This window comes from Leptodactylus fuscus, chromosome 7 (assembly GCF_031893055.1).
Source record: "Leptodactylus fuscus isolate aLepFus1 chromosome 7, aLepFus1.hap2, whole genome shotgun sequence".
NCBI lineage: Eukaryota > Metazoa > Chordata > Amphibia > Anura > Leptodactylidae > Leptodactylus > Leptodactylus fuscus.
Genome location: NC_134271.1, coordinates 103,293,936 through 103,319,678, shown reverse-complemented (window position 1 = coordinate 103,319,678; position 25,743 = coordinate 103,293,936). Strand labels below are relative to the sequence as shown.

Below are 25,743 nucleotides of genomic sequence, written 5' to 3'. Positions count from 1 at the left end.
GCCCAGGACTCTGGGAGGCTGTAGGATGCATCTTCACTAACTATATAGCTACCTAATTCGGAGTGCTTTGTATAGATTTGCTTTTCTTCTATTTCTATTCTTCTATAGCGTTTAGATGGCAACTTCAGCAGAAATCCAGGCTACAATTATTTTATTTTTCTTTTGTGCAGAAATCTGGAACATTTCTATGTATGCGCTGGTAATGACATTTGTAAATCACAGGTTTCCTATGGAAATATGCTGCTAAAGGACAGAATTACAACAGATTGTTGCCGACTGTTAATTCAATAAAGTTATATGATTAAAACCTATAGAGTGACATCCGTTTTGTGAATGCCAAGAAGATGATTTGCACTTTGTGACAGAATTTTACTTGTGTTCTCTAGGTGGACTAAGCATTGAATACATATAGCTTAATGCAGCAGACGGATCTTACAGGTAAAGCAATAAGTCACTGAATCCCCATCATTCATGAATGGTATTGGTGTGCTTAACGTTTATTGAGGTTCTATTATTAATCACATGGGGAATACGACCTATGAACATCACCAAAACCAGGTATGCACTTGGAGCTCAAAAGCAGCAACACAAAACCATTAAAAAAAAATCCACAATATAGGAAAAGGAAAAAAACATTATGAAATCTTTGTGAATTAAGTTTTGCAATATCCCTTACATATACTGCAGGGAAAGTTTACATTTTTGATGCAACGGTATGTTCGTTACAGCACCTTACAAAGGTTGAAATCTGCAGAAAAATTTGGATATAATGCTTCTGGAATTGTGTAATCTCCAACAGTACTCCTGCTGTGTGCACATGGCCAGAGTTCTTACCGATCTGACAAGCAGCATAGTCTGCATGGGTGCTCTTTACTGAACATTACCTGCTATTTACTTTTGCCTCTAAACCTGGGCCCCATGGGATACAAACACTGTGAATTTTGGGAAACATTTTACAGTAACTGCAAAGTGGATGGGATTCTTTGTGGTAAAAACCTCAGTGTAATACGCTCCGATTTCCAAAACCAGCACGGTTTTGGAAATTGCAGCATGTTAATTATGTCTACAGGGAAGCCGCCAACGTTTCAGTTGATATAATTGTAACAAAGTCCGTGGAGGAAAACTCTGCTACCCTTCTGTTTAAATCGTTGTGGGAAGAAACTGGAGAGAGGTCACACACCCCCTGAGAGGGGGGGGGGGGGGGGGTGAGCTCTCTGTGAGTTGTAAAAAGACCACATGGCCAGCACAGGTCTGAAATCTAAAATGGTGGTTGTGACCACGTCTGGTATCCAAAATGGAGGTTACACAAGCTGACATCCTCCACAATGACCATGTCAAACACCTGAAGTTCGCATCTACCGAGACACCCAGCCAGCTCAAGTATACACTGAGGCAGATACCAAACCATTAACTGAACAGCTCAGTGGCAAAGAGAATGACCAGATGTCACAGCACACCGGCTCAAATTCTCAGACAAACTCCACCAGAAAATACACAACAATATTATTAAACAACTCAGGTCCTGACATTGTGTCACTACAGGATGACACATTTATTTTTCCATGCCAATATCTATCATATATATATATATACTAGAGGGAGGACTCGGCTTCGCACGGGTATATTACATTTTATGTTTGTGTAGTGGTCCAATAAGAATTGTCCAGTTTTGCACTGATGTATTTTGTATGTGGTTTGTGTGTATGTCCATAAGCGTCATGTGATTATGTGTATCTCATTTTGGATGTCAGTGAAAAACCTGTGATCAGTTGTTATGGATACCTGGAGTAAAGCTGTATCTAATCCTTCCCCGTGTAGTACTGTGTTTAGATGCAAGTATCCAATCCTTGTTGGTGTGGTACTTTGTGCAGATGCACATATCTAATCCTCCCCGTGTGGTATTGTGTGAAGAGGCGCGTATCTAATCCTCCAGTAAGTGAAACTGTGTGCAGACGCACATATCTAATGACTCTGGCTTGCGGTACTGTGTGTAGATGCGCGTATCTAATACTCTGGCGTGTGGTACTGTGTGCAGATGCACGTATCTAATCCTCCCCTGTGCGGTATTGTGTGAAGAGGTGCGTATCTAATCCTACGGCATGTGGAACTGTGTGTAGACGTGGGTATCTAATCCTACGGCATGTGGTACTGTGTGCAGACGTGCGTATCTAACCCTAAGGAATTTGGTACTGTGTGCAGACGCGCTTATCTAATCCTCTGGCGTGTGGTACTGTGTGCAGACGCACGTATTTAATCCTCCTCTGTGTGGTATTGTGTGAAGAGGCACGTATCTAATCCTACGGCATGTGGTACGGTGTGCAGACACGTGTATCTAATCCTACGGCATGTGGTACGGTGTGGAGACACGTGTATCTAATCCTACGGCATGTGGTACTGTGTGTAGACGCGCGTATCTAATCCTACGGCATGTGGTACTGTGTGCAGACGCGTGTATCTAATCCTACGGCATGTGGTACTGTGTGTAGACGCGTGTATCTAATCCTATGGCATGTGGTACTGTGCAGACGCGTGTATCTAATCCTATGGCGTGTACAACTGTGTGAAGACACGTGTATCTAATCCTCTGTGTGGTATTGTGTGAAGAGGCACGTATCTAATCCTACGGCATGTGGTACTGTGTGTAGACGCGCGTATCTAATCCTATGGCATGTGGTACTGTGCAGACGCGTGTATCTAATCCTATGGCGTGTACAACTGTGTGAAGACACGTGTATCTAATCCTCTGTGTGGTATTGTGTGAAGAGGCACGTATCTAATCCTACGGCATGTGGTACTGTGTGTAGACGCGTGTATCTAATCCTACGGCATGTGGTACTGTGTGTAGACGCGCGTATCTAATCCTATGGCATGTGGTACTGTGCAGACGCGTGTATCTAATCCTATGGCGTGTACAACTGTGTGAAGACACGTGTATCTAATCCTCCCCTGTGTGGTATTGTGTGAAGAGGCACGTATCTAATCCTTTGGCGTGTGGAACTATGTGTAGACGCGCGTATCTAATCCTACTGCATGTGGTACTGTATGCAGACGCGTGTATCTAATCCTATGGCGTGTACAACTGTGTGCAGACGCACGTATCTAATCCTCTGGAATGTGGAACTGTGTGTAGACGCGTGTATCTAATCCTACGGCATGTGGAACCGTGTGCAGACGCACGTATCAAATCCTTCAGTGTGTGTGGAACTGTGTGCAGAAATGCGTATTTAATCCTCTGGTGTGTGGGACTGTGTGGAGACGCCTGTATCTAATCCTTCGGCGTATGGGACTGTGTGGAGACGCCTGTATCTAATCCTTCGGCATGTGGTACTGTGTGTAGACGCGCGTATCTAATCCTATGGCATGTGGTACTGTGTGTAGACGCGCGTATCTAATCCTATGGCATGTGGTACTGTGTGCAGACGCGTGTATCTAATCCTATGGCGTGTACAACTGTGTGAAGACACGTGTATCTAATCCTCCCCTGTATGGTATTGTGTGAAGAGGCGCGTATCTAATCCTACGGCGTGTGGAACTGTGTGCAGATGGGCGTATCTAATCCTATGGCATGTGGTACTGTGTGTAGACGCGCGTATCTAATCCTCCCCCGTGTGGTACTGTGTGCAGACGTGCATATCTAATCCTCCCCCGTGTGATACTGTGTGCTGAGACGCGTATCTAATTCTCTGGCTTGTGGTACTGTGTGCAGAGGCATGTATCTAATCCTCCCCTGTGTGGTATTGTGTGAAGAGACGCGTATCTAATCCTTTGGCATGTGGAACTATGTGTAGACGCGCGTATCTAATCCTATTGCATGTGGTACTGTGTGCAGACGCGTGTATCTAATCCTATGGCATGTACAACTCTGTGCGGACGTGCGTATCTAATCCTCTGGAATGTGGAACTGTGTGCAGACGCGTGTATCTAATCCTCTGGAATGTGGAACTGTGTGCAGACGCGTGTATCTAATCCTATGGCGTGTACAAATGTGTGCAGACGCACGTATCTAATCCTCTGGAGTGTGGAACTGTGTGTAGACGCCTGTATCTAATCCTTCGGCATGTGAAACCGTGTGCAGATGCACGTATCAAATCCTTCAGTGTGTGGAACTGTGTGCAAAAATGCGTATTTAATCCTCTGGTATGTGGGACTGTGTGCAGACCCGTGTATCTAATCCTCTGGCGTGTGACACTGTGTGCTGATCTGTGTATCTAATCCTCTGATGCGTGTATCTCAGTTTGGATATCAGTGTTGGGTTGTGTATGTGGAGTGACCGTGTGTATTGCAGTTGGAATATGAGTGAAAGACTTGCAGGTTTGTATTGGCTAAGGGGGGGGGGGGGGGGGGGTGTGGCACTGTGTTTGGAATGCTGTATCTCAGCAACGGTATGTCCGAGTGAGTTGGAGTCTCGTCTTAAACCTTCCCTAATATCTGAAGTATCTCTGTACCAAATTTGGTGAAGATCGATCCAGTCGTTTGGTTCGCATTAGAGTACAGACAGACAGACAAGAATTCATTTTTATAAGATAGATATATATATATATATATATATATATATATATATCTATTACACCCACTACTAATAGGTGATGGTAATAATTGCTCACCTCCTCTTTCTTGAAGAAGAGCTTGTAAAAAAAAAAAAAACTTTATATAGAACTTATTGATACTCTTGCTGAATCCTAATACCATATTAGAGAAAAGCTCACGCAAGATTGCATCCTCAATAAAATTTGGTCTGTGTGTTTGCCAGATTTACTGGCCTGATGTGGCCGTGTGTCAGCCCCCTTACCAATCAGGTATTTATGACCTATCCTGTAGATAGGTCATAAAAAAATAACCCTGGCCACCCCTTTAATGTCCCCCCTACAGGATCAGTGAAGTGGCCATACAAAAAGTTGACCCAGACAACCCCTTTTACAGAGGTTGTCCATAAATTGGAATAACCTCTGTGGCTACCAGGCCAAAAAATAAAGCATACTCTCCTGCCCCAGCACCCCGTTGTCCCCCACCTGTGTCTGTTCGGTCTTATGGCGGCGCCTCATTTCTGGAAATTCTATACCTAATTCGTCTTAGAGATCACATGATGTGCAGGCAAGAAGTCGTTGGCACAACACTGAATAGACACTGGTGGTGGACAACAGAACACTGGAGACAGGGAAGTATGCTTTTTTTATAATTTATTTTTTTTATTTTACACCTCCCACTCACCACATTGATTGCTCCAATTCCTGGACAACATATTTAAATTATTTATCCATTTTTCTAATATTGATAGCTTGTCCTTAGGATGCAGCTGATCTGAAGAGGTCCTGGTGTTGAGTCCTAAACATCCGAGTCCAAACCTGAATATGCTTCACCCTGGTGACAATGAATTGTTTGAGAAAATAATTCTCAGAGGAATAAGATAAATAATATATATCATCTGATAAAATATCAAAGCTTCTATTTCATCTAAAACCACCACCTCCCCACCTTTGTGTGTCTCCATAAACTTCCAAATAGACTCAAGATCTTAGAATTCACTGAGGACCATGATCTGAAACTTATTCATGTGTCACTAGTAATTTTTGTATTTGGATTTGAGCAGTCATTTTTTAACAGAGTTTATTATTTTTGCATGTACTGATGGTTATCGTAATTTCCAATACTAGATATTATTCATTTATATTTTCTATATGTATTGAATGATGACAGGGTGGACACCCAAATATATGAGGGAGTCAGAGGGAATGTTGACCTGCAACCACCTTTGCCTTTGGCCCTGTTAGGGTTTCCTGCACACTACCTGTGGAGTGCATCATGAATTGCAGAGCAGCTCTTCCAGCATCTAATACTGCAAGCAGTTTTCAACACACTGAAATACACTGTGATAGACTCCTCCTAGCGTCTAGCATGCCAGAGAAGGTAACACTGCTGCTAAAAGCCCCTTCTTCTTTATCTCCAAAGTGATTTATATCCAACCTCCTTCACCAAATACGGAAAAAGCGGATTGTATTGCAGTAGCAAAATCTCAAATCTCAATTGTGAACTCTCAAAATGCGAACTCTCAAATCTCAAAGTGCAAAATCTCAAATGTGAAATCCCAAATGCAAAATCTCAAATGCAAAATCTCAAATCACAAATGCAGAATCTCAACTCTCAAATGCAAAATCCCAAATCACAAATGCAGAATCTCAACTCTCAAATGCAAAATCCCAAATCTCAAATGCGAAATCCCAAAAACGAAATCCAAAATACGAGATCTCGGAATCTCAAATGCGGAATCTCTAATCTAAAATGAAAAATCTCAAATCACAAATGCGGAATCTCAAATGTGAAATCCCAAATACGAAACCTTAAATCTCAAATGCGACATCTCTAATCACAAATGTGGAATCTCAAATGCGGAATCTCAAATCTCAAATGCAAAATCTCAAATATGAAATTCCAAATGCGAGATCTCAAAATCCCAAATGCAAGATCTCGAAATCTCAAATGCGGAATCTCAAATACGAAATCTAATCACAAATGTGGAATCTCAAATGCGGAATCTCAAATGTGAAATCCCAAATCTCAGATGCGAAATCTCAAATATGAAATCCCAAATGCGAGATCTCGAGATCTCAAATGCGGAATCTAATCTAAAATTCAAAATCTCAAATCACAAATGTGGAATCTCAAATGCGAAATCCCAAATGCGAAATCTTAAATCTCAAATGCCAAATCTCAAATGCAAAATCTCTAATCACAAGTGTGGAATCTTAAATGAGAAATCTCAAATGCGAAATCTCTAATCACAAATGTGGAATCTCAAATATGAAATCCCAAATGCGAGATCTCGAAATCTCAAATGCGGAATCACAAATGTGGAATCTCAAATGCGGAATCTCAGATCTCAAATGCAAAATCCCAAATCTCAGATGCGAAATCTCAAATATGAAATCCCAACTGCGAGATCTCGAAATCCCAAAATGTGAGATCTTGAAATCTCAAATGCGGAATCTCTAATCTAAAATGCGAAATTTCAAATGCAAAATCTCAAATGTGAAATCCCAAATCTCAGATGCGAAATCTCAAATATGAAATCCCAAATGCAAGATCTTGAAATCCCAAATGCGAGATCTCGAAATCTCAAATGCGGAATCTAATCTAAAATGCAAAATCTCTAATCTCAAATGTGAAATCTCAAATGCAAAATCTCAAATGTAAAATTCCAAATGCGAAATCTCTAATCACAAATGCAGAATCTCAAATGCAGAATCTCAAATGCAAAATCCTAAATCTCAAATACGAAATCCTAAATGCAAGATCTCGAAATCCCAAATGTGAGATCTCGAAATCCCAAAATGTGAGATCTTGAAATCTCAAATGCATTTGAGATTTCACATTTGAGATTTGAAATGGAGATTCCACATTTGAGATTTCACATTTGTGATTTCGCATGTGAGTTTTGAGATTTCGCATTTGTGATTTGAGATTTCACATTTGTGATTTTAGATTCCGCATTTGAGATTTCGCATTTGAGATTTCGCATTTGAGATTCTGCATTTGAGATTTCGCATTTGTGATTTGAGATCTCACATTTGAGATTCTGCATTTGTGATTTGAGATTTTGCATTTGAGATTCCGCATTTGAGATTTGAGATTCCGCATTTGTGATTTGAGATTTCACATTTGAGATTCCGCATTTGTGATTTGAGATTTCACATTTGAGATTCCGCATTTGTGATTTGAGATTACGCATTTGAGATTTAGCATTTGTGATTTGAGATTTCGCATTTGAGATTCCGCATTTGTGATTTGAGATTACGCATTTGAGATTTAGCATTTGTGATTTGAGATTTCACATTTGAGATTCCGCATTTGTGATTTGAGATTCCGCATTTGAGATTCAGCATTTGAGATTCCGCATTTGTGATTTGAGATTTCACATTTGAGATTCCGCATTTGAGATTCCGCATTTGAGATTCTGCATTTGTGATTTGAGATTTCACATTTGCGATTCCGCATTTGTGATTTGAGATTCCGCATTTGAGATTCAGCATTTGAGATTCCGCATTTGTGATTTGAGATGTCACATTTGAGATTTCGCATGTGAGATTTGCGATTTCACATTTGAGATTCCGCATTTGAGATTCAGCATGAGATTCCGCATTTGTGATTTGAGATTTCACATTTGAGATTCCGCATTTGAGATTTGAGATTCCGCATTTGAGATTCAGCATGAGATTCCGCATTTGTGATTTGAGATTTTACATTTGAGATTCCGCATTTGAGATTCCGCATTTGAGATTCTGCATTTGTGATTTGAGATTCCGCATTTGAGATTCAGCATTTGAGATTCCGCATTTGTGATTTGAGATGTCACATTTGAGATTTCGCATGTGAGATTTGCGATTTCACATTTGCGATTCCGCATTTGTGATTCAGCATGAGATTCCGCATTTGTGATTTGAGATTTCACATTTGAGATTCCGCATTTGAGATTCAGCATGAGATTCCGCATTTGTGATTTGAGATTTCACATTTGAGATTCCGCATTTGAGATTCCGCATTTGTGATTTGAAATTTCGCATGTGAGATTTGAGATTTCACATTTGAGATTTTGCATTTGAGATTTCACATTTGTGATTTTAGATTCCGCATTTGAGATTTCACATTTGAGATTCCGCATTTGAGATTTCGCATTTGAGATTCCGCATTTGTGATTTGAGATTTCACATTTGATTCTGCATTTGTGATTTGAGATTCCGCATTTGTGATTTGAGATTTCACAGTTGAGATTCCGCATTTGTGATTTGAGATTCCGCATTTGAGATTTAGCATTTGTGATTTGAGATTTCACATTTGAGATTCCGCATTTGTGATTTGAGATTCCGCATTTGAGATTCAGCATTTGAGATTCCGCATTTGTGATTTGAGATTTCACATTTGAGATTCCGCATTTGTGATTTAAGATTTTGCATGTGAGATTTGAGATTTCACATTTGAGATTTTGCATTTGAGATTCCGCATTTGTGATTTGAAATTTCGCATGTGAGATTTGAGATTTCACATTTGAGATTTTGCATTTGAGATTCCGCATTTGTGATTTGAGATTTCACATTTGAGATTCCGCATTTGTGATTTGAGATTTCACATTTGAGATTCTGCATTTGTGATTTGAGATTTTGAATTTGTGATTTGAGATTTTGCATTTGAGATTCCGCATTTGAGATTTGAGATTCCGCATTTGTGATTTGAGATTTCGAATGTGAGATTTGAGATTTCACATTTGAGATTTGAAATTTTGAAATGGAGATTCCACATTTGAGATTTCACATTTGTGATTTCGCATGTGAGTTTTGAGATTTCACATTTGAGATTTGAGATTTCGCATTTGTGATTTGAGATTTCACATTTGTGATTTTAGATTCCGCATTTGAGATTTCACATTTGAGATTCTGCATTTGTGATTTGAGATTTTGCATTTGAGATTCCGCATTTGTGATTTGAGATTTCGCATGTGAGATTTGAGATTTCACATTTGAGATTCCGCATTTGTGATTTGAGATTTCACATTTGCGATTCTGCATTTGTGATTTGAGATTTCACATTTGCGATTTGAGATTTCACATTTGTGATTTTAGATTCCGCATTTGAGATTTCACATTTGAGATTCCGCATTTGAGATTCTGCATTTGTGATTTGAGATTTCACATTTGAGATTCTGCATTTGTGATTTGAGATTTTGCATTTGAGATTCCGCATTTGTGATTTGAGATTTCGCATGTGAGATTTGAGATTTCACATTTGAGATTTTGCATTTGAGATTCCGCATTTGTGATTTGAGATTACGCATTTGAGATTTAGCATTTGTGATTTGAGATTTCACATTTGAGATTCCGCATTTGTGATTTGAGATTTCACATTTGCGATTCCGCATTTGCGATTTGAGATTTCACATTTGCGATTTGAGATTTCACATTTGTGATTTTAGATTCCGCATTTGAGATTTCACATTTGAGATTCCGCATTTGAGATTCTGCATTTGTGATTTGAGATTTCACATTTGAGATTCTGCATTTGTGATTTGAGATTTTGCATTTGAGATTTGAGATTCCGCATTTGTGATTTGAGATTTCGCATGTGAGATTTGAGATTTCACATTTGAGATTTTGCATTTGAGATTCCGCATTTGTGATTTGAGATTACGCATTTGAGATTTAGCATTTGTGATTTGAGATTTCACATTTGAGATTCCGCATTTGTGATTTGAGATTTCACATTTGCGATTCCGCATTTGTGATTTGAGATTCCGCATTTGAGATTCAGCATTTGTGATTTGAGATGTCACATTTGAGATTTCGCATGTGAGATTTGCGATTTCACATTTGAGATTCCGCATTTGTGATTTGAGATTTCACATTTGAGATTCCGCATTTGTGATTTGAGATTACGCATTTGAGATTTAGCATTTGTGATTTGAGATTTCACATTTGAGATTCCGCATTTGTGATTTGAGATTTCACATTTGCGATTCCGCATTTGTGATTTGAGATTCCGCATTTGAGATTCCGCATTTGTGATTTGAGATGTCACATTTGAGATTTCGCATGTGAGATTTGCGATTTCACATTTGAGATTCCGCATTTGTGATTTGAGATTTCACATTTGAGATTCCGCATTTGTGATTTGAGATTACGCATTTGAGATTTAGCATTTGTGATTTGCGATTTCACATTTGAGATTCCGCATTTGTGATTTGAGATTACGCATTTGAGATTTAGCATTTGTGATTTGCGATTTCACATTTGAGATTCCGCATTTGTGATTTGAGATTTTGAATTTGTGATTTTGCATTTGAGATTCCGCATTTGAGATTCCGCATTTGTGATTTGAGATTTCGAATGTGAGATTTGAGATTTCACATTTGAGATTTTGCATTTGAGATTCCGCATTTGTGATTTGAGATTTCACATTTCAGATTTGAGATTGAGTTTTGAGATTTCACATTTGCAATTTCGCCTTAGATTTGACATTTCTCATTTCAGATTTCACATTTGAGATTTTGTATTACAGATTTGAAATTTCAGAATTTAGATTTTGCATTTGAGATTTCAGAATTTATTTTTCACATTTCAGATTTCAGAATTTAGATTTCACATTTGAGATTTCGTATTTGAAATTTCACATTTGAGATTTGAAATTTTGCATATCAGATTTTATATTTCACATTTCAGATTTGATATATTTTTTAAAGCCCTGAATCTCCCACCAGGATTTTATATAATCTCTATAAGTTTTATTGAGATTTTTACCACCTTCTGGCGGTTTCAGTGGTGAACTTAGCCTTATGACTTATTGCTATATGCATGTGTTTATTTGCAATATATTAGGGTGATGTGCTTGTATAACATTTTAACACATGCAAGTATATATGTTAGGCCCGGTTCTGCATTTGGGTTTTAATTCGGAGAGTTTGCTTGGGGATCCCCTGAACAGAAACCTATCTGCATAAAAAAGCGGGTACCTAAGGAAACCTGTAGACCCCATAGACTAATAGATTCTGTATGGCTTCTACACAAAAAGCGCAGAGAGAAAAGTGCTGCATGCAGGACTTTTCTCCCCTCATATTTCATGCGGATAGAGTAACAGAATGGCCCAAATGCAGATGTGGACCAGGCCTGATACAAAGCATAGTGGGACAGAAGATCCATACTTCTGTCCTCAATAGGAGCCCTTTACTTTCTGTTTCCACCCCTGGCCCTAACCAATTATGGCAAAATTATTTGGGGTTATATAGCAATATTACTTGTCAATGTTTTTGATCAGCCATTTTAGGAGGAACAGCACTGAGGACACATCTTTCCTGCTCACTAACTACAAAGGGTGCTCAACAAATGTATATCGTATATTTATATATATGCAAACACACACACATATATATATTTTACACACACACACAGACATACATTAGGGAGGTAGGAGAAAAAAAAATTAACTTTGCATTGCTATTCAACACAGAGATAAAGTCTTTATCCCCCCCCCTTCCCATTATGCTGGTGTCCTGGGTGTGACTAATCATTGCACCAATAGGAATACCTTTGCATTTTCTGGGAGCTGCCACTTTATACCGATGTCAGAGTTGACTACAAAGAGTGGGGTTCACCATCCTTTAGGCTAGGACTACTACACAGTGACTTGCTGCCTTCCAACACTTAATATATCAAATGTAGCACTCCTAGCCAATACTAGCGACTGTAAACGTGCTCACACGGAAATTCAGCACAGTCGGTCAGGCCACAGTAGAACCACATTCACTAGTTGCAATCATCCGCACAACTTGCAGTGTATTGCCACAAAATACAGCTTCATCCATTCTCTTATACAGGTTTATATAGTAAACACTACCAAAATGTTTTATTTGTATTTTATATAAATAGTTATATGCATCATTGTGCAAAAAAGTTGTTCATCAGAAAATATTACATCAAGATAATGCTGTGCATCTTATTTCAGATATGTAAATGAATTAATAGGCTGTTACATTAAAAATGAATTAATGACTATGTATTTTGTTCTACACTCTTCCAGTGACCGATATGGTGCTTCAGTGCAGTTACAAAGTCGCATGCAGGGTAATAGTCGTATGCAAGATAGCAGCAAGTCTCTGAAGGAGCAGAGGATAGAACAAATAGAGAAAGTGCCAACAGCCCTGGAGGCAGATTATCCATGAATATTTTACAATCTTTATGGTTCAATGAAAATTATTTGCATAGTGACATTGTGCAGGTTTCAATTCCAGTTTCCAGGAGCCCTCACATTATACATAAACACAACCAACAAGGTTCATTCTACTAAATATATAACAAAAGATAAAAATGTAAATTTCACATCTTATTACAGAAAAATGCCATTCACTTCTAATGTAAACCTTCATTAACATATGCATAGACAATTGCTTTAGTACATTATGTGGAAGCAGGAGTGCGTAGTTTAACAGTGAAACTTCTTTCAAAAACGAATACAAACTGGTGTCAGGTTTACAATTCACATTTGTCATTGCACAGAATAGAGAAATAAAGGTGAGAACAAAATAAATAATGAATATGTATGACATAAATGAGAGATTTGACATTTACCGACTATGCAAGTGAAGTTTGCAAATAAAATTTGAGGTTGAGGCCCTATGTGGCGGAAACGCAGCTTTTTGTTGTTGCAGATTTTGTTGCGGTTTTTTGAGCCAAAGCCAGGAGTGGATTGAGCAGAAAGTAGACCTATACGTACTTCCTATACATTTCCTATTCCTTTTGTAAACAAGCTTGGTTTTGGCTCAATCTGCAACAAAAAAAGTTGTGTTTCCACAACATGGGATCTCAGCCTGAAGGGTTATTCTCATCACATTAGTTCATGGCCAAGATGGAGCTTGCTCTGTTTCTGCCTCCCTGAGGTGCTCTGGAGTTATAGAGGCTGCTCATCGTGGTTATTCTACTCTGTTTCTGCAATTTCCATAGAGGTAAACGGCATAGCTCACTCTGCTCTGCTGTATTGGGATTCTTATTTACCTCTATAGGAGTTACATAGTTCGGCAGTTTCTGTAACTCCCGACCACACGGAGTCGCAAGTTTGGCCAAAATGAGAATACCCCTTTAATCTTTGGGTAATGAAAAGGTACAGAATTTCCAGTGGGAAAAAAAATCTGTCCTGAGTCTCCAGATCATGTGATGATCAAGCTCATGGTTACAGCACGTCCACCCTGGACAGAAAGAAGCATGTACATACATTGAAAAGGCTCAGGAAAACAGAAGTGACTTCTTCTCAGTTTTGACTGTAAGCAAGGAGAGATCCACAGTGCTCCACAATGGGAATTGCTGATATTTATGGTAATATTTAACTGGAGCCTGCAAGCAGAACAGAATCAGGTAGCTGGGGCGCTGGTAAGCATAGCTCATTGGTGCTATGTAAGCAATGGTGACGCCCATGTCGCACCAACACAGCTCATTAGCATATAAAGAAACAAAGCTTATCTTACAGAAATGGTGACACCGATCAGGCAGCAGAAAATAAGCGTTTTATTTATGCTTGCCCCAGATTTCAGACTGATATTATAGTCCAATAAGAACGGTTATGGTGGCAGACTCCTTTAAAGTGATTATCCAGTTCATTTTTATCAATGACCAATCCAAAGGATAGTGTATCAATAAGAGGTCAGTGGCAAGGATGGGTCAGCAGCTGGAACCCCTGCTGATCAGCTGTGACGTGGCTGCAGCACGTAACCTCTTCACTGTTTATACTGCATGACTTTTAATTCTCGTAATTGGAACCTCGTTTCATAGAAGTGAAAGTGATAAGGATGTAATTATCAACTATACTAACGTATACGAACAGCCACTATGAATCACAGGGCATGCAATGTAAACAGCGGTCTCTTCATACAGTACATCAGTGGCATAGGTGATCAATAAAAAACAAACTGGACAAACCATTTAAAGTAAACCTTCAGTTATCAATGAAAAGTCTGCTGAGGGAATGGAGTGTGTGTGAGACCGCCTCTGTATTCGGGTTTGTGAGGCTGATGGAGTGCTGCCCTTGGCTATCTATGTCCGTTCCCTGAAAGTCAATGAAGCAGCAGTCACAAATGTGCACCAATACTCCACTCACACAGGGAACATGTAGACCCCTGTTCTCATGATTAATGGGGGGTGGGGGCTCAGTAATCATACATTTGCAATCTAGCTTGTGTGTAGCAGTGAGCACCTAGCGGCACATCATAGAAGCAAGTGTCACTATCCCTCTTGTTGGAAGCTATGTAAGCTTTTTAGTAGAGACCTCTTACTGGCTATGCATTTCTAAGAAACAGCACCTAGGAATCTGTCTGCCGCTTGGGTTTAAAACCGTGCCCAGAGGTGATACTTAGCAATTCGACTGCCATTTTCATCTTATATATTGTAATAGTGCAAATCTACAAAATGGCACATCCACGACCATGCTATGCAATTGAAAGTCTGGTGCATGCTCATATTTCCACACTTGTTTTTAACACCTCTGTGCACATGTACTATAAACTGCCGCAGATGTGCAGTGCGGAGTCTACAATGCAGTGGTATCCGTTCTGATAGTATTTGTAAAGCTGTAGCAGAATGAGATGCCAGTCATCTAGATGGAAAACTTAATGGGTCTTCAATACAAAGCTTTACTTACAACTTAGGCTCAGTCCGCATCTGCGTTCAGGGCCTTTCCATTCCCCTATCCGCATGAGATATACGGAGAGAAAAGTCCTGCAAGCAGCACTTTTCTCCCCGCATGTTTTGTGGGGAAACAACACAGACCCCATTATAGTCTATGGTTCTGTGGGTTTCCAAAGGTAACCACTTTTTATGTGGATTAGGATTCCATTTGGTGGGGGGGAATGGACACCTATGTGCAGATGTGAACCGGGCCTGAAATACCCACAACACAATTCTAGGTCACACAGTGAGTTGAGAAATATCATTGGTAAGAGTGATTGGAATATACAGTGCAATAACAAATATTTGCTTAAAATTTTACAAGTATAAATATCAGATTTTCTTATGCAAAAGTTAAAAAAACCAAACAAATAACAGAACAAGCTCACAAAGATGATGCCTAAAAATTAAATCGCAGTTGGTTTGCACTGAAAAAATTCTTTTTCCCTGAAAAAGTAAGAAAAGGCAATGGAACATCAGACTTTTTTAGAACCAGCTGATATGAAAAAATGTGACCATTCTTGGAACCTGGAGCAACATCCAACTAGAAGAGAAAGAAAGACATTAATTTGTAAGTAAGCGATGTACAAGGAAATTCAGACATGATGAAGGGATGGTAATGGGGTTCTACACTACCCTTGAACTCTTGTGTATATCACTATACTTCGCAGACATCAGTTTTATTACTCATGGCGTTATTTCTGGACTGCCACACTAAAATCAGACATATGTGATATAGGCCCTGGCAGTGAGAACATGCAGTCATGAGAAATAGAAAGTACACCCTCGTTGAATTCGATGGTTTGTATATCAGGACATTAAAAAAAAAAAGAAAATTGTGTTTAGAAAGTTTTATAAAATTTGTCAAGTGTCATTTATTTTGCTTACTTCTATATAGCGCCATCATATTGTGCTCCGCTTTACTGGGATATTGTCAACGCTGTCCCATATAGGGCTCACAATCGAACTTTTCCATCCAAGTTTTTGGAGTGTAGGAGGGAAATGGAGTAAACATGGGGAGAGCATAGAAATTGGGTTGAGTTCTGAACTTTGACTGTGACATTGCAACACCTTCTTTTTCAGCCATTGTCTTGCAGATTTGCTGCTGTTTTAGGTGAGAGAGGGTCTTACATTTGACTCTAGAACACATTTGTTGACAGAGTTGTTCATTGTCAGCTCAATAACTGTAAGATCATCACCCTTCTTCCACCATACTTATCAATTGGCATTTTTTCTTTCCCCATGGGGGATTGAAGCAGTGATCTGCTGATCTCTGCTTAACTAGATGTACGCTGCAATACACATGTATTGCAGGGTACAGGAAGCTGTCATCCTGTGTAGACGTACGGGGCTGAAAGCTTACATTTTGGCAGGATCAACCAGGTACGTGGAGGGGAAATTGATGGGGCAGACCCGGGGTCACTGATCAGACCCCGGGCTGCTCATTACCAACACCGGCATCCCCGAAACAGTCGCAGGGGCACCATTATATACCGAAACCCCTGAGATGCCGGCAGTCATGTTTGACCGCCGGCAACTCAGAGGTTAACACCTGCGATTGGTGTTAACCCAGTTCCAACCGCGAGTGTTACAGGGCATTGTAAGCCGTAACATACGGCTGACACTCGCAGGGCATAGTACGCACACAGGTTCTTGCGGGAAGTCCTTCCTGGCAGCGCCGTTCTATTACGGCGGATGTCGGGAAGGGGATAATAATGACTAGGTATAAGTAAGTATATAGAATTAAAAATACAGCAGTGATCATAAATATACTATGACTGCTATAGAGGACAGTATAATAGATGGGTGCTTGCCACTTTGCTCAAAATTAATTTTATTGAAAAAAAAAATTATAGATCATGAAAATCAGTCAGAACCAGCATCTCACCTTAGTCTGTATTAAGTATTTATTGCCAGCAGGGGGTGTGCTTTCGTTAGCATATAGCTGTTGAATATCCATTAAGGTATCATTGGTTTTCCCTCCATCGTTGGAAGACTAAAAACACAAAAATAATCAGATATGAGACATTGGGCAGATTTATTAAGCCGGTCTAAAAAGCACTTTTTGTTTCCATAACAACCACAGTTTAGTTTTTATTTCTTTTAATACCCTTGATAAATAAAAGCTCTGGTGTGATTGGAAGCCAAGGGAATACATGCGTTACTTCACATAGTATTCAGAAATATGTTCTTCTGTGCTCAGGTAGCATTTTGCTAATATCACTCATTTAAATGGTCGCTGCACTTTCAGCAACATTTTAAAAGCTCAAATAGACTACAAATACCAGTGAATGTAAGAAACTTTGTAAAATATCTGACTTTCCACACTGATCATTTACAGCAGGGGAAGGGAACCTACGGCACTCCAGCTGCTGCAAAACTACAACTCCCAGCATGCATACTTACTCGGCTGTTCTTGGAACTCCCATGGAAGTGAATGGAGCATGATGGGAGTTGTAGTTTCACAGCAGCTGGAGAGCCGAAGGTTCTCTACCCCTCAGGTTACAAGGTCCCCTTAGAAGTCCATAGAAGAGTAGAAACTTGAAGGAGATGAAAGCAAAGACAGATGGACATTTTGTTTGTAATCTTTCCCCAAAGCTTGATTCACAGCTAACCTGCTTAGTACTGCTGTATAATGTCCTCCATGTTGCTTCTGCTTTTAAAGGTATAGCTACAGAAAGATAGACGAGTTGCATCCCCTTTTCTGACTGTATAAGCAACATCATAACAAGTAGACTCCACCTTCACCGAAACGGAGCTCAAGGAAAACTGACTATTGATCAAGTATTTAAGTGTTAAAGGGGTTGGTGTCCACCTACAGACAAATAGTAAAAGACCAAATTTTATGGTTTGTATTGCAAAAAGTTGTACAATTTTCCAATATACTTTCTGTATCAATTCCTCATGATTATCTAGATCTCTGCTTTCTTTCATTCATTCTGCTTATTCCGAGTGGATACAAAGCAGTCCATGGTCATGTGATGGACACACAGGTGACCATCACATGACCATGGATGGTATATCACGTAACCATAGACTGATTTATATCCACTGGGAATAAGCAGAAGGAATGAAAGAAAGCAGAGATCTAGATAACCATGAGAAATTTTTACAGAAATTATATTGGAAACTGTACAACTTTTTATTATACATTAATACAATATTGGTCTGAAATTGGCAAACTTGTTAAGTATTGCTGTTAGATCCTGTAAAGCATCATTATTTGAGCTTTTAATGAAAAATACATACATGCATAGAGCAGCCTGCAAAAGAGGGGAATCCCCGGCAAGAGCTCTGAGGGGAATTCCCAACGCTTCTGCCGGTGGCCGGCCGCAGTTCCTATCTAAAGGATCGCACTTGAGAGAGCGGTCGCACCCGCTCTCTCCTCCCTCCAGCAGCATAGTGGCACCTACCCGGACCCCTCGTACCGGGACATCGTAGAGCATCTCCGCTGTAACACTTACAGTGGAGAAGTCCTAGCTCCCCATGCCTGCAATCTATGATTGCATATGATTGCAGGGAGCTCCGACATTACCGCTGTAAAAGTTACAGCAGAGGTGCCGGTTGGTATGGTGACCGCTCTGAAGCAGAGCGGCACCATTATAGTTACAGACCCGGCATCCGGACCCGGCATACAGAAGTACCGTAAGTACTTCTGCAGTTTGAAATTGACAGCATCGCCATGCTCCTGCTATGAGCGTGGCGATGCTGCGGCCTGGCACCCGTCCCGGTGTCTGTATGTCAGGTCCGGATGCCGGGTCTGTAACTAAGATATTGCTGAATTACCGTTATGACCCGAGTAGAAGCCGAGACTGACTTTTTCAGCACAAAAACTGTACTGAAAAACTCGGCTTATACTTGAGTATATACAGTTATTTATTTTATTTTTTTTATCTTTTCTATACTTTTTTTTGTAGATCGCTATGGGTCTAATTCAATACACTACAATGCTAATACATTACTTATAGTTCTATTACAAGGTGCCTAGTACTGTAATAAAACTAATAAAATTATAAGCCTGGAAGCTTTCAATCACTCATGGGGATGGTGATCCATCTCAAAATAGCAGCATTCATGCGCTTCAGTCAGGTAAGGGTTAACATTGACTACGTAAATAGAGTGTCACTGATTCCAGTGCAGTTGGAATTTTTTGTTTCTGTTAGTTTCTCTACAGTTATGCGCTCCACTGCCAGGTGGGCGGTCCTAGGCTAGAGCGAAAAGTCTGGGGTCACCCATCTGATAGGAGCGAGTATAATTGTGTTCACATTATCAGAAAGTATTGCTCAGAAATGGTGGGGGCTAGAGAAAAAAGTTCCTTGTGCTGGAATCGGCGAGGCAGCACCTACTGAAGGACGCAAAGAGTTGGTGGAAGTGTTGAAAGGTGCTCTTTAAACATGCCCAGAATAAACACATCTTTTCAAAGAGAAAAAGAAATATAAGGGCTAGTTCACACGTAAAAACCGCCTGGCTTATTTTGGTCCTGAAAAAACCTGCTTCCTAATTAGGAGGCGTTTTTTTGACCATGAGGCAATTTTTGGAGCGTTTTCTGGAGCAGTTTTTGGTAAAAACTGCTTCAGAAAATGCCAGGTGGTTTTCCCCTCCCCTAAAGTGAATGGACTGTAAAAAAAACCGCTGGCGTTTTCGGTCGCATTTTTCGCCTCCCATTCACTTCTATTGCTTTCCTCAAGCGGAATCCGCCTGAAGAAAGGACATGTGGCTTCTTTTTTTCTGCTAGCACCAAAAAACTGCTAGCAGAAATATGAAAGCTAGCAGACTCCATAGACCACCATTGTATGGAGGCAGATTTTGAGGTGAAATCTGCTGTCAAAATCTGCCTCATTGCCCCTGTGTGAACTAGCCCTAAAGGGCTTTTAGGCCATTAATCTCCTAGGTTTCTTTATATCTAATTTACATTTTCAGCAGTAGATCCAAGCAGCTTCATGAGGTCTTTGCATCCCTTAGAATTCTGCCACTCGAATCCAGATTTAGTGCCCACGCCATTACTACTTTGCCACATTGGGTCACATTCGAGCCTGGAAAACAGACAATACTGAAGGTTATATTTATACCTGCTGATTTGTACCAGTTTCTGTAATTGTTTCATTTATCTGAATGGGGGTTCAAGAAATGCTGCATGAAGATTCTACAACAAAGCCACTATGTAGGAACATACTGTAGAATATATTCAATGACAACTACAAGTAATAATAACTTTTCTAATATGAAAAGCTGTTATGTCCACTGCTATGTGCACCAAAAAGTAAAGAGACCCAATCCAAGATAACATGGTGCTGAAGTATCGCTACTGTGGATGCAAATATTAAAGGGGTATTCCCACGTCGCATACTCACCAGTCTTCACTGCTGTAAAATCTTCTTTCTTCCTGGTTTCTTGCATCATTTGGTGGGCGGAGTTTCACATGCAACCTGCCGTTTAGCTCCGCCCCCAAATTATCATGTAGCTCCACCCACATTGGACTATGAAGTACAGGAAGGAACAACTCCATTCTGTGTTAATACAGAGACTGCCTGTCTCTGCCATAATGAACACAATTGAATTAGCTAGCCTGATAACTGGGAGAACAGAAGAATTGAAAGCAGCTCCTCTCCCCTATCTGATAGCAGGAAGCAAGGTCATGTGGTGTAGACAGGGCCGCCATCAGGAATTTTGGGGCCCCATACAGCCTAAGTGTCTGGGCCCTGGGCCCCCGCCCGCAAGATTCTATTTGCAGGTAAAATCTGCTACGTGTGACAGCGCCTATAGAGAGCCAACACCATTTATAAGAGCCCTCTTAATAAATCCTCAGGGCTTTTTCACGTTGCGTTTTTGGCCTCCCTTGCCGGGATACGTTGGTAACCAGTCAGAATCAGCTGTCAACTTATCCCTGCACGAAGAACTGGCCATTTAAAAAAAAGGGGGTCCTGCAGTTCTCCGTGCAGGGATAAGTGGGGAGCTGATTGTGACTGGTTTCCAACGTATTCCAGCAAGGGAGGCCAAAAACGCAATGTGAACACTCCTTTAAAGTGAAAGTCCCACCCCCAAACAGGCTGCTATGCTAGTAGCAGCTGTGTCAGCTCCTCGCTTCGCCGCTGCCGCCGGCTACTGGCTTGTAGACGCGATGTGATCACATCGCGTCTACAAGCCAGTAGCAGCGACGGCGGCGAAGCGAGGAGCTGACACAGGTCAGCTCCTCGCTTCAGCCGCATATGTGTCAGCGAGAGAGGCGCGCAGCAGCGAAGCGAGGAGCTGACCTGTGTCAGCTCCTTGCTTCAGCCGCGTATGTCTTCAACTCAGATCTGCATCCTCTGGGTGCAGATCTGAGTTGAAATAGGACATACAATGACTGCTACGGGCGCCAGCACACGGTGGCGGGCCAAAACCGGGCCCCCCCCCCCCCCATTTTTCAATTTGGCCGGGCCCCTGATGCCAGTAGCAGTAGTACTGGCCTATCGGTGGCCCTGGGTGTAGACACAGGAATAGCTAGATACACAAGCTGGCTCCCTGCACTTAGCCCCTCCTCCCTCCCCCCTGACAGCAGGCAGATACATCACTTGACTTTTGAGCAGATAAGTCAAGGGCTGTGTCAACAAAGAATTGAATAAAGTAGGATAATGGACAAACAAAGCAGTTTTGCTGAAGCAGTGTATTTAGGAAAAGTCTTAAATCCACATTAACAAGCAGTATAGATAGGATCCTTGTGATGGGACAACCCCTTTAATCCCTCTGCACTAGACTACCAGAGGTGGTGCCATTAATACTGCTCTAGACCACCAAGGATAATGGCAGGATGAACCTTCTCTGCCTAAGGGTCTATTCACACAGATTTTTGCAGGCGGAAAAAATGCTTCAGGAATTAGGAAACAGTATTTTGATGTGGTTTTTGGCATGACATGGTTTATTTTTTTTTTATTTTTTTTACTCCAGCACACTGTGTGGACCTGGAAACTTTTTTTTTTTTTTTTTTTAAACGCTACCAGTTTTTGACGCAGTATTTTTTTTTTGCAAAAAATGTGTTAATAACCGCACAAAGGAAAAAAAAAAAAGTCACTTTTTTTCCACCTTCCATTGACTTCAGTGGGTTTTTCCAGGTGGAATCCGCCTAAAGATAGATCATGTCACTTTTTTTTTCCACTAGCTGAAAAAAAACGCGACAGGAAAAAATAAATAAAATCAAAACAAAAACTGCTAGCGACTCCCATTGAAATTAATGGGAGCCGTTTTTCAGGTGGATTTCGCATCAAAATCCACCTGCAAAAAACTCAGTGTGAACAGCCCATTGGACACATCAGAGATTTTTTCAATTAACGTGAGGCCTACATCACCAGGGATGCTAGCATTAAACCCTTTCTCTGCCTTAAACTCGGATACTAAAATAAACCCGTTCTTGTGCCATAAACACCCCAGACTCTGGAATTAATCCCTTTTCTGGTGTAAACCATCAGGGATACAAATATTAAACATTAAGCCCTTCCCTGACAAACACTACTAGGAATGGTGTCTTTAACCCATTCTCTGACAATATGCTTAAATGACAAGCCATGTAACAAGTTTCAAAATCTGTTGCAGAGTCTTCCATTTCAGATTACATTACAATAGAGAAAAAAGGACACGTATCGAAACGCTCTAAAAATTAAAAAAACAAGAAAACTACTGGAGTATTTTAACATATAAAGCACTATGCGCCATCATAGACAGGAAATAACTTTTAGACACGTGACAGTGTGTCATGTGTCTTTCAAGTGGCATATATGATATATGACTGCAGTAAAACTTCCCATGGCTCAAATGGAATATATTAGAGCCTAAAGCAATTGTGTTACCATAATCGGCTCCTTATTAATTTGGAGATGTTTTCATCATGAGACGACATCAGTTGTGCTTGCAGGCTTTTCACTTCTTCATTTGTATCTCCTGCTGCAATGGCTGGAAAGCTCAACCTGAAAATTCGTTCACATTCATGTCGGTTCTACAACAAGATGACAAAGAGAGAAAATATTCAAGTTATGTTTAGTCATAACATTTACTAGAGATTATATTCTAAGTATGTCGATGTATGGCCATAGTCAGTGACTTATTGGAATCATATCTTCTCAACTGGCCCTGGAAAAATGGTGTAACATGAAGCTCAAGGACCCCAATGTAGAATCCGTAACGGGGTCCATGTGCTATTTATGCCAGAAGCAGCATTGCTCCCCCAAGCAAGCTCTGTGTCTGAAGCCAATGTCTCCCTGGATTGGTAGTTCGGCAAGGTGGCCAAAGCAGCCAAAACTACTCCTCCCCTCCCCCCAACTCTCACAGCAACAGACCTGCAGCCAGCTCAGGATTACAGGCCCACTGCACTTCTTATTTGACCCTGCAGATGACAGGAGGGTCCTAGACATCCTTCCAGCCCTTGTACCAGAACATTGTGTCCCCCTCACCCACCCGTGTTGGTGGGCTGGGGCTGAGGTGGAAGGTGGGCGAGATTCCTGCTATGGTCTGCCATCTCTCTGCGATGTAGCACCCTCTGCCAGTGAAGTCACCACTGTTCTGAAGAACCTCCAGCAGCCATTCAGCGCCCTGCAGGTCCTGTGTTCCTCTCACTAAGTTTCTGGCAGAAGGTAAGCCCCCTCCAACATGCCCCTGATTATAAGGACTTCCTTAAAATTCCTCCCCTTGCATAGACACCTCACACAGGATTTGAGCATCAACAATCTTCCTGGCCAATATGTCTAGAGCCCTTTCATTATTCATTTCAGGGCTCTCCATACTGATGTTTTTGTGTTTAGCAAAAGGGCTTTAGGCCCTCTCAGCCACGGGTATGATGTCCACATTCGCACCACTTATAGCTACACACTTCTAGTCATCCAACTGTAACACTGTCTGCACCCAACTGGTACACAATACATGAACAACATACCCAAAAATATTGCCTCTCTCACTCCAGGTGCCTGCAAGAGCCATCTGAACACAGTATCAGAATCCGAAGCATCAGTATCAGAAGCAAACCCTAACCCTACAAAGGCTGTCGTTCATGGAAGTCTGAAGTCTATGAATGGTATCCAGATTCCATACCATCAAAATACTTCTGCTGAGGACCATATGTGAAGAACCCAATGCCTCTGACATTGGGTTAAAGAGAATATACCATTAGGATATGACCTATTGTTTAGATCAAGTTTTTATGTTAAACATTTTTAAAAAAAATTTTGGTGACGTTGCATTTAATTTTTCAAATATCTAGATTTTTTAAGAATACAAAAAATGTTGCAATTCCACCAATTCTAAAAACAAACATTCTGTCACTTGCTATTGCCTATAGCAGGACCACAGATCATAGGCACAGTGGCCTGAAGCAGATTTATAGGAGAGTTTTCTAGGCACACTCTGTGACCTGGGCAGAGGTCATGGTGTAGACACTAGATAAGCTGTGAAATCCTTGATAGTGACTGGAGGATTCTGCATCTTATCTTTATATACATGATAGCTGAGATCAGTGTGCTGATAAGCGAGAGGGCTGCTGAAAAAAAGTCTCCTGCATAAAACTGGTAGTCTCAGCATATACAGGATTTTTAGGAATTTTTTTTTATAGAGAATAACATGGAAAAAAATGTAAAACCTCACCAAAAAGTCTTTCAAAAATGTTTAACATAAAACTTGTTTTAAAAAATAGGTCGTTTTCTGGCAACGATTGCCTTTAAGGTGCTATTGGGTTTCGTTGACCCGACTGAGTGGGAGAGACCCCCCTTGTACTGTATTAGCCAAAGCAAAGAAAACCTAAAAACAATGGCTTCTGCTCAAGTGAACCTAGCTTGTTTATGTATTAGCGAGATAGCACATGATACTACATGGCTGGCTTGGCAAAACTCATCTGGAGTGTCCAAGAGCCTAACCCACATTAAAGAATGTATTTGCTGTTTTTAGCCAACCACATACCTCATTTCCTAGGTTAAATGCATTCCATTGGGCGTTTCCATCTGTTTTGTCAGTGCAGCCATCTCCATTAGGTATTGATGTGATATTTTCATCTAATGGTCCATTTTCGTAGAGAACTTGTTCAGACTGGGGTGTAAACTCATTAAAAGTCTCAAAGTCTCCCCATGTATTGGTGACCTCAAGTGACGAGTTATCTGTATCACAGTCCTTGTGTAGACCTAGGGAATCACTAGGCACATGCTCTAGACACACAAAGCCCATAGCAGCTGGCACAGGTAATGTTTTTCCATCATCGCTACATCCAGTAATAACATCATTGCCATCCTTCATTGTCCTTCATGGAGTTTGGAGGTATCCAGGCCTGAATATACCTGAAGCTGTGACCCGTGAAGTCTCTACTAGATATAAGCCTGAAATTGAATGAAAATGAAGGAGATGAATACAGTAAGTTTGGTTTAAAAAGGAGGACATTAAAATATGTTTTATTCACAGGCTAGAAGCAGAGTTCTTAGAGACTACAAGGAAACAAACAATTTTTTCACAGCTTTGTTGACATGAAAGCCTGTTGTCATTTAACCAAATTATAGAGCATCCATCCTTTAATGGTTTAATAAGGCCTCTAAGCACAAATGTACAGAAT

The 25,743-nt window shown here is 40.6% G+C and overlaps 2 protein-coding genes across 2 annotated transcripts in view; one reads left to right on the top strand and one right to left on the bottom strand.

The window, feature by feature from the left end:
• CDCA4 (cell division cycle associated 4) overlaps nt 1-25,743 on the top strand; it is a 120,274-nt gene that overhangs the window by 32,078 nt on the left and 62,453 nt on the right. The window lies entirely within an intron of this gene.
• On the bottom strand, nt 15,589-25,495 carry CLBA1 (clathrin binding box of aftiphilin containing 1). The gene is made up of 5 exons (XM_075282687.1): nt 25,104-25,495; nt 23,009-23,154; nt 20,101-20,221; nt 17,077-17,184; nt 15,589-15,732 (listed from the first exon to the last, which is right to left on the bottom strand). The coding sequence occupies exons 1-5, from the start codon at nt 25,431-25,433 to the stop codon at nt 15,589-15,591; spliced, it is 849 nt and encodes a 282-aa protein (XP_075138788.1). The 5' UTR covers nt 25,434-25,495.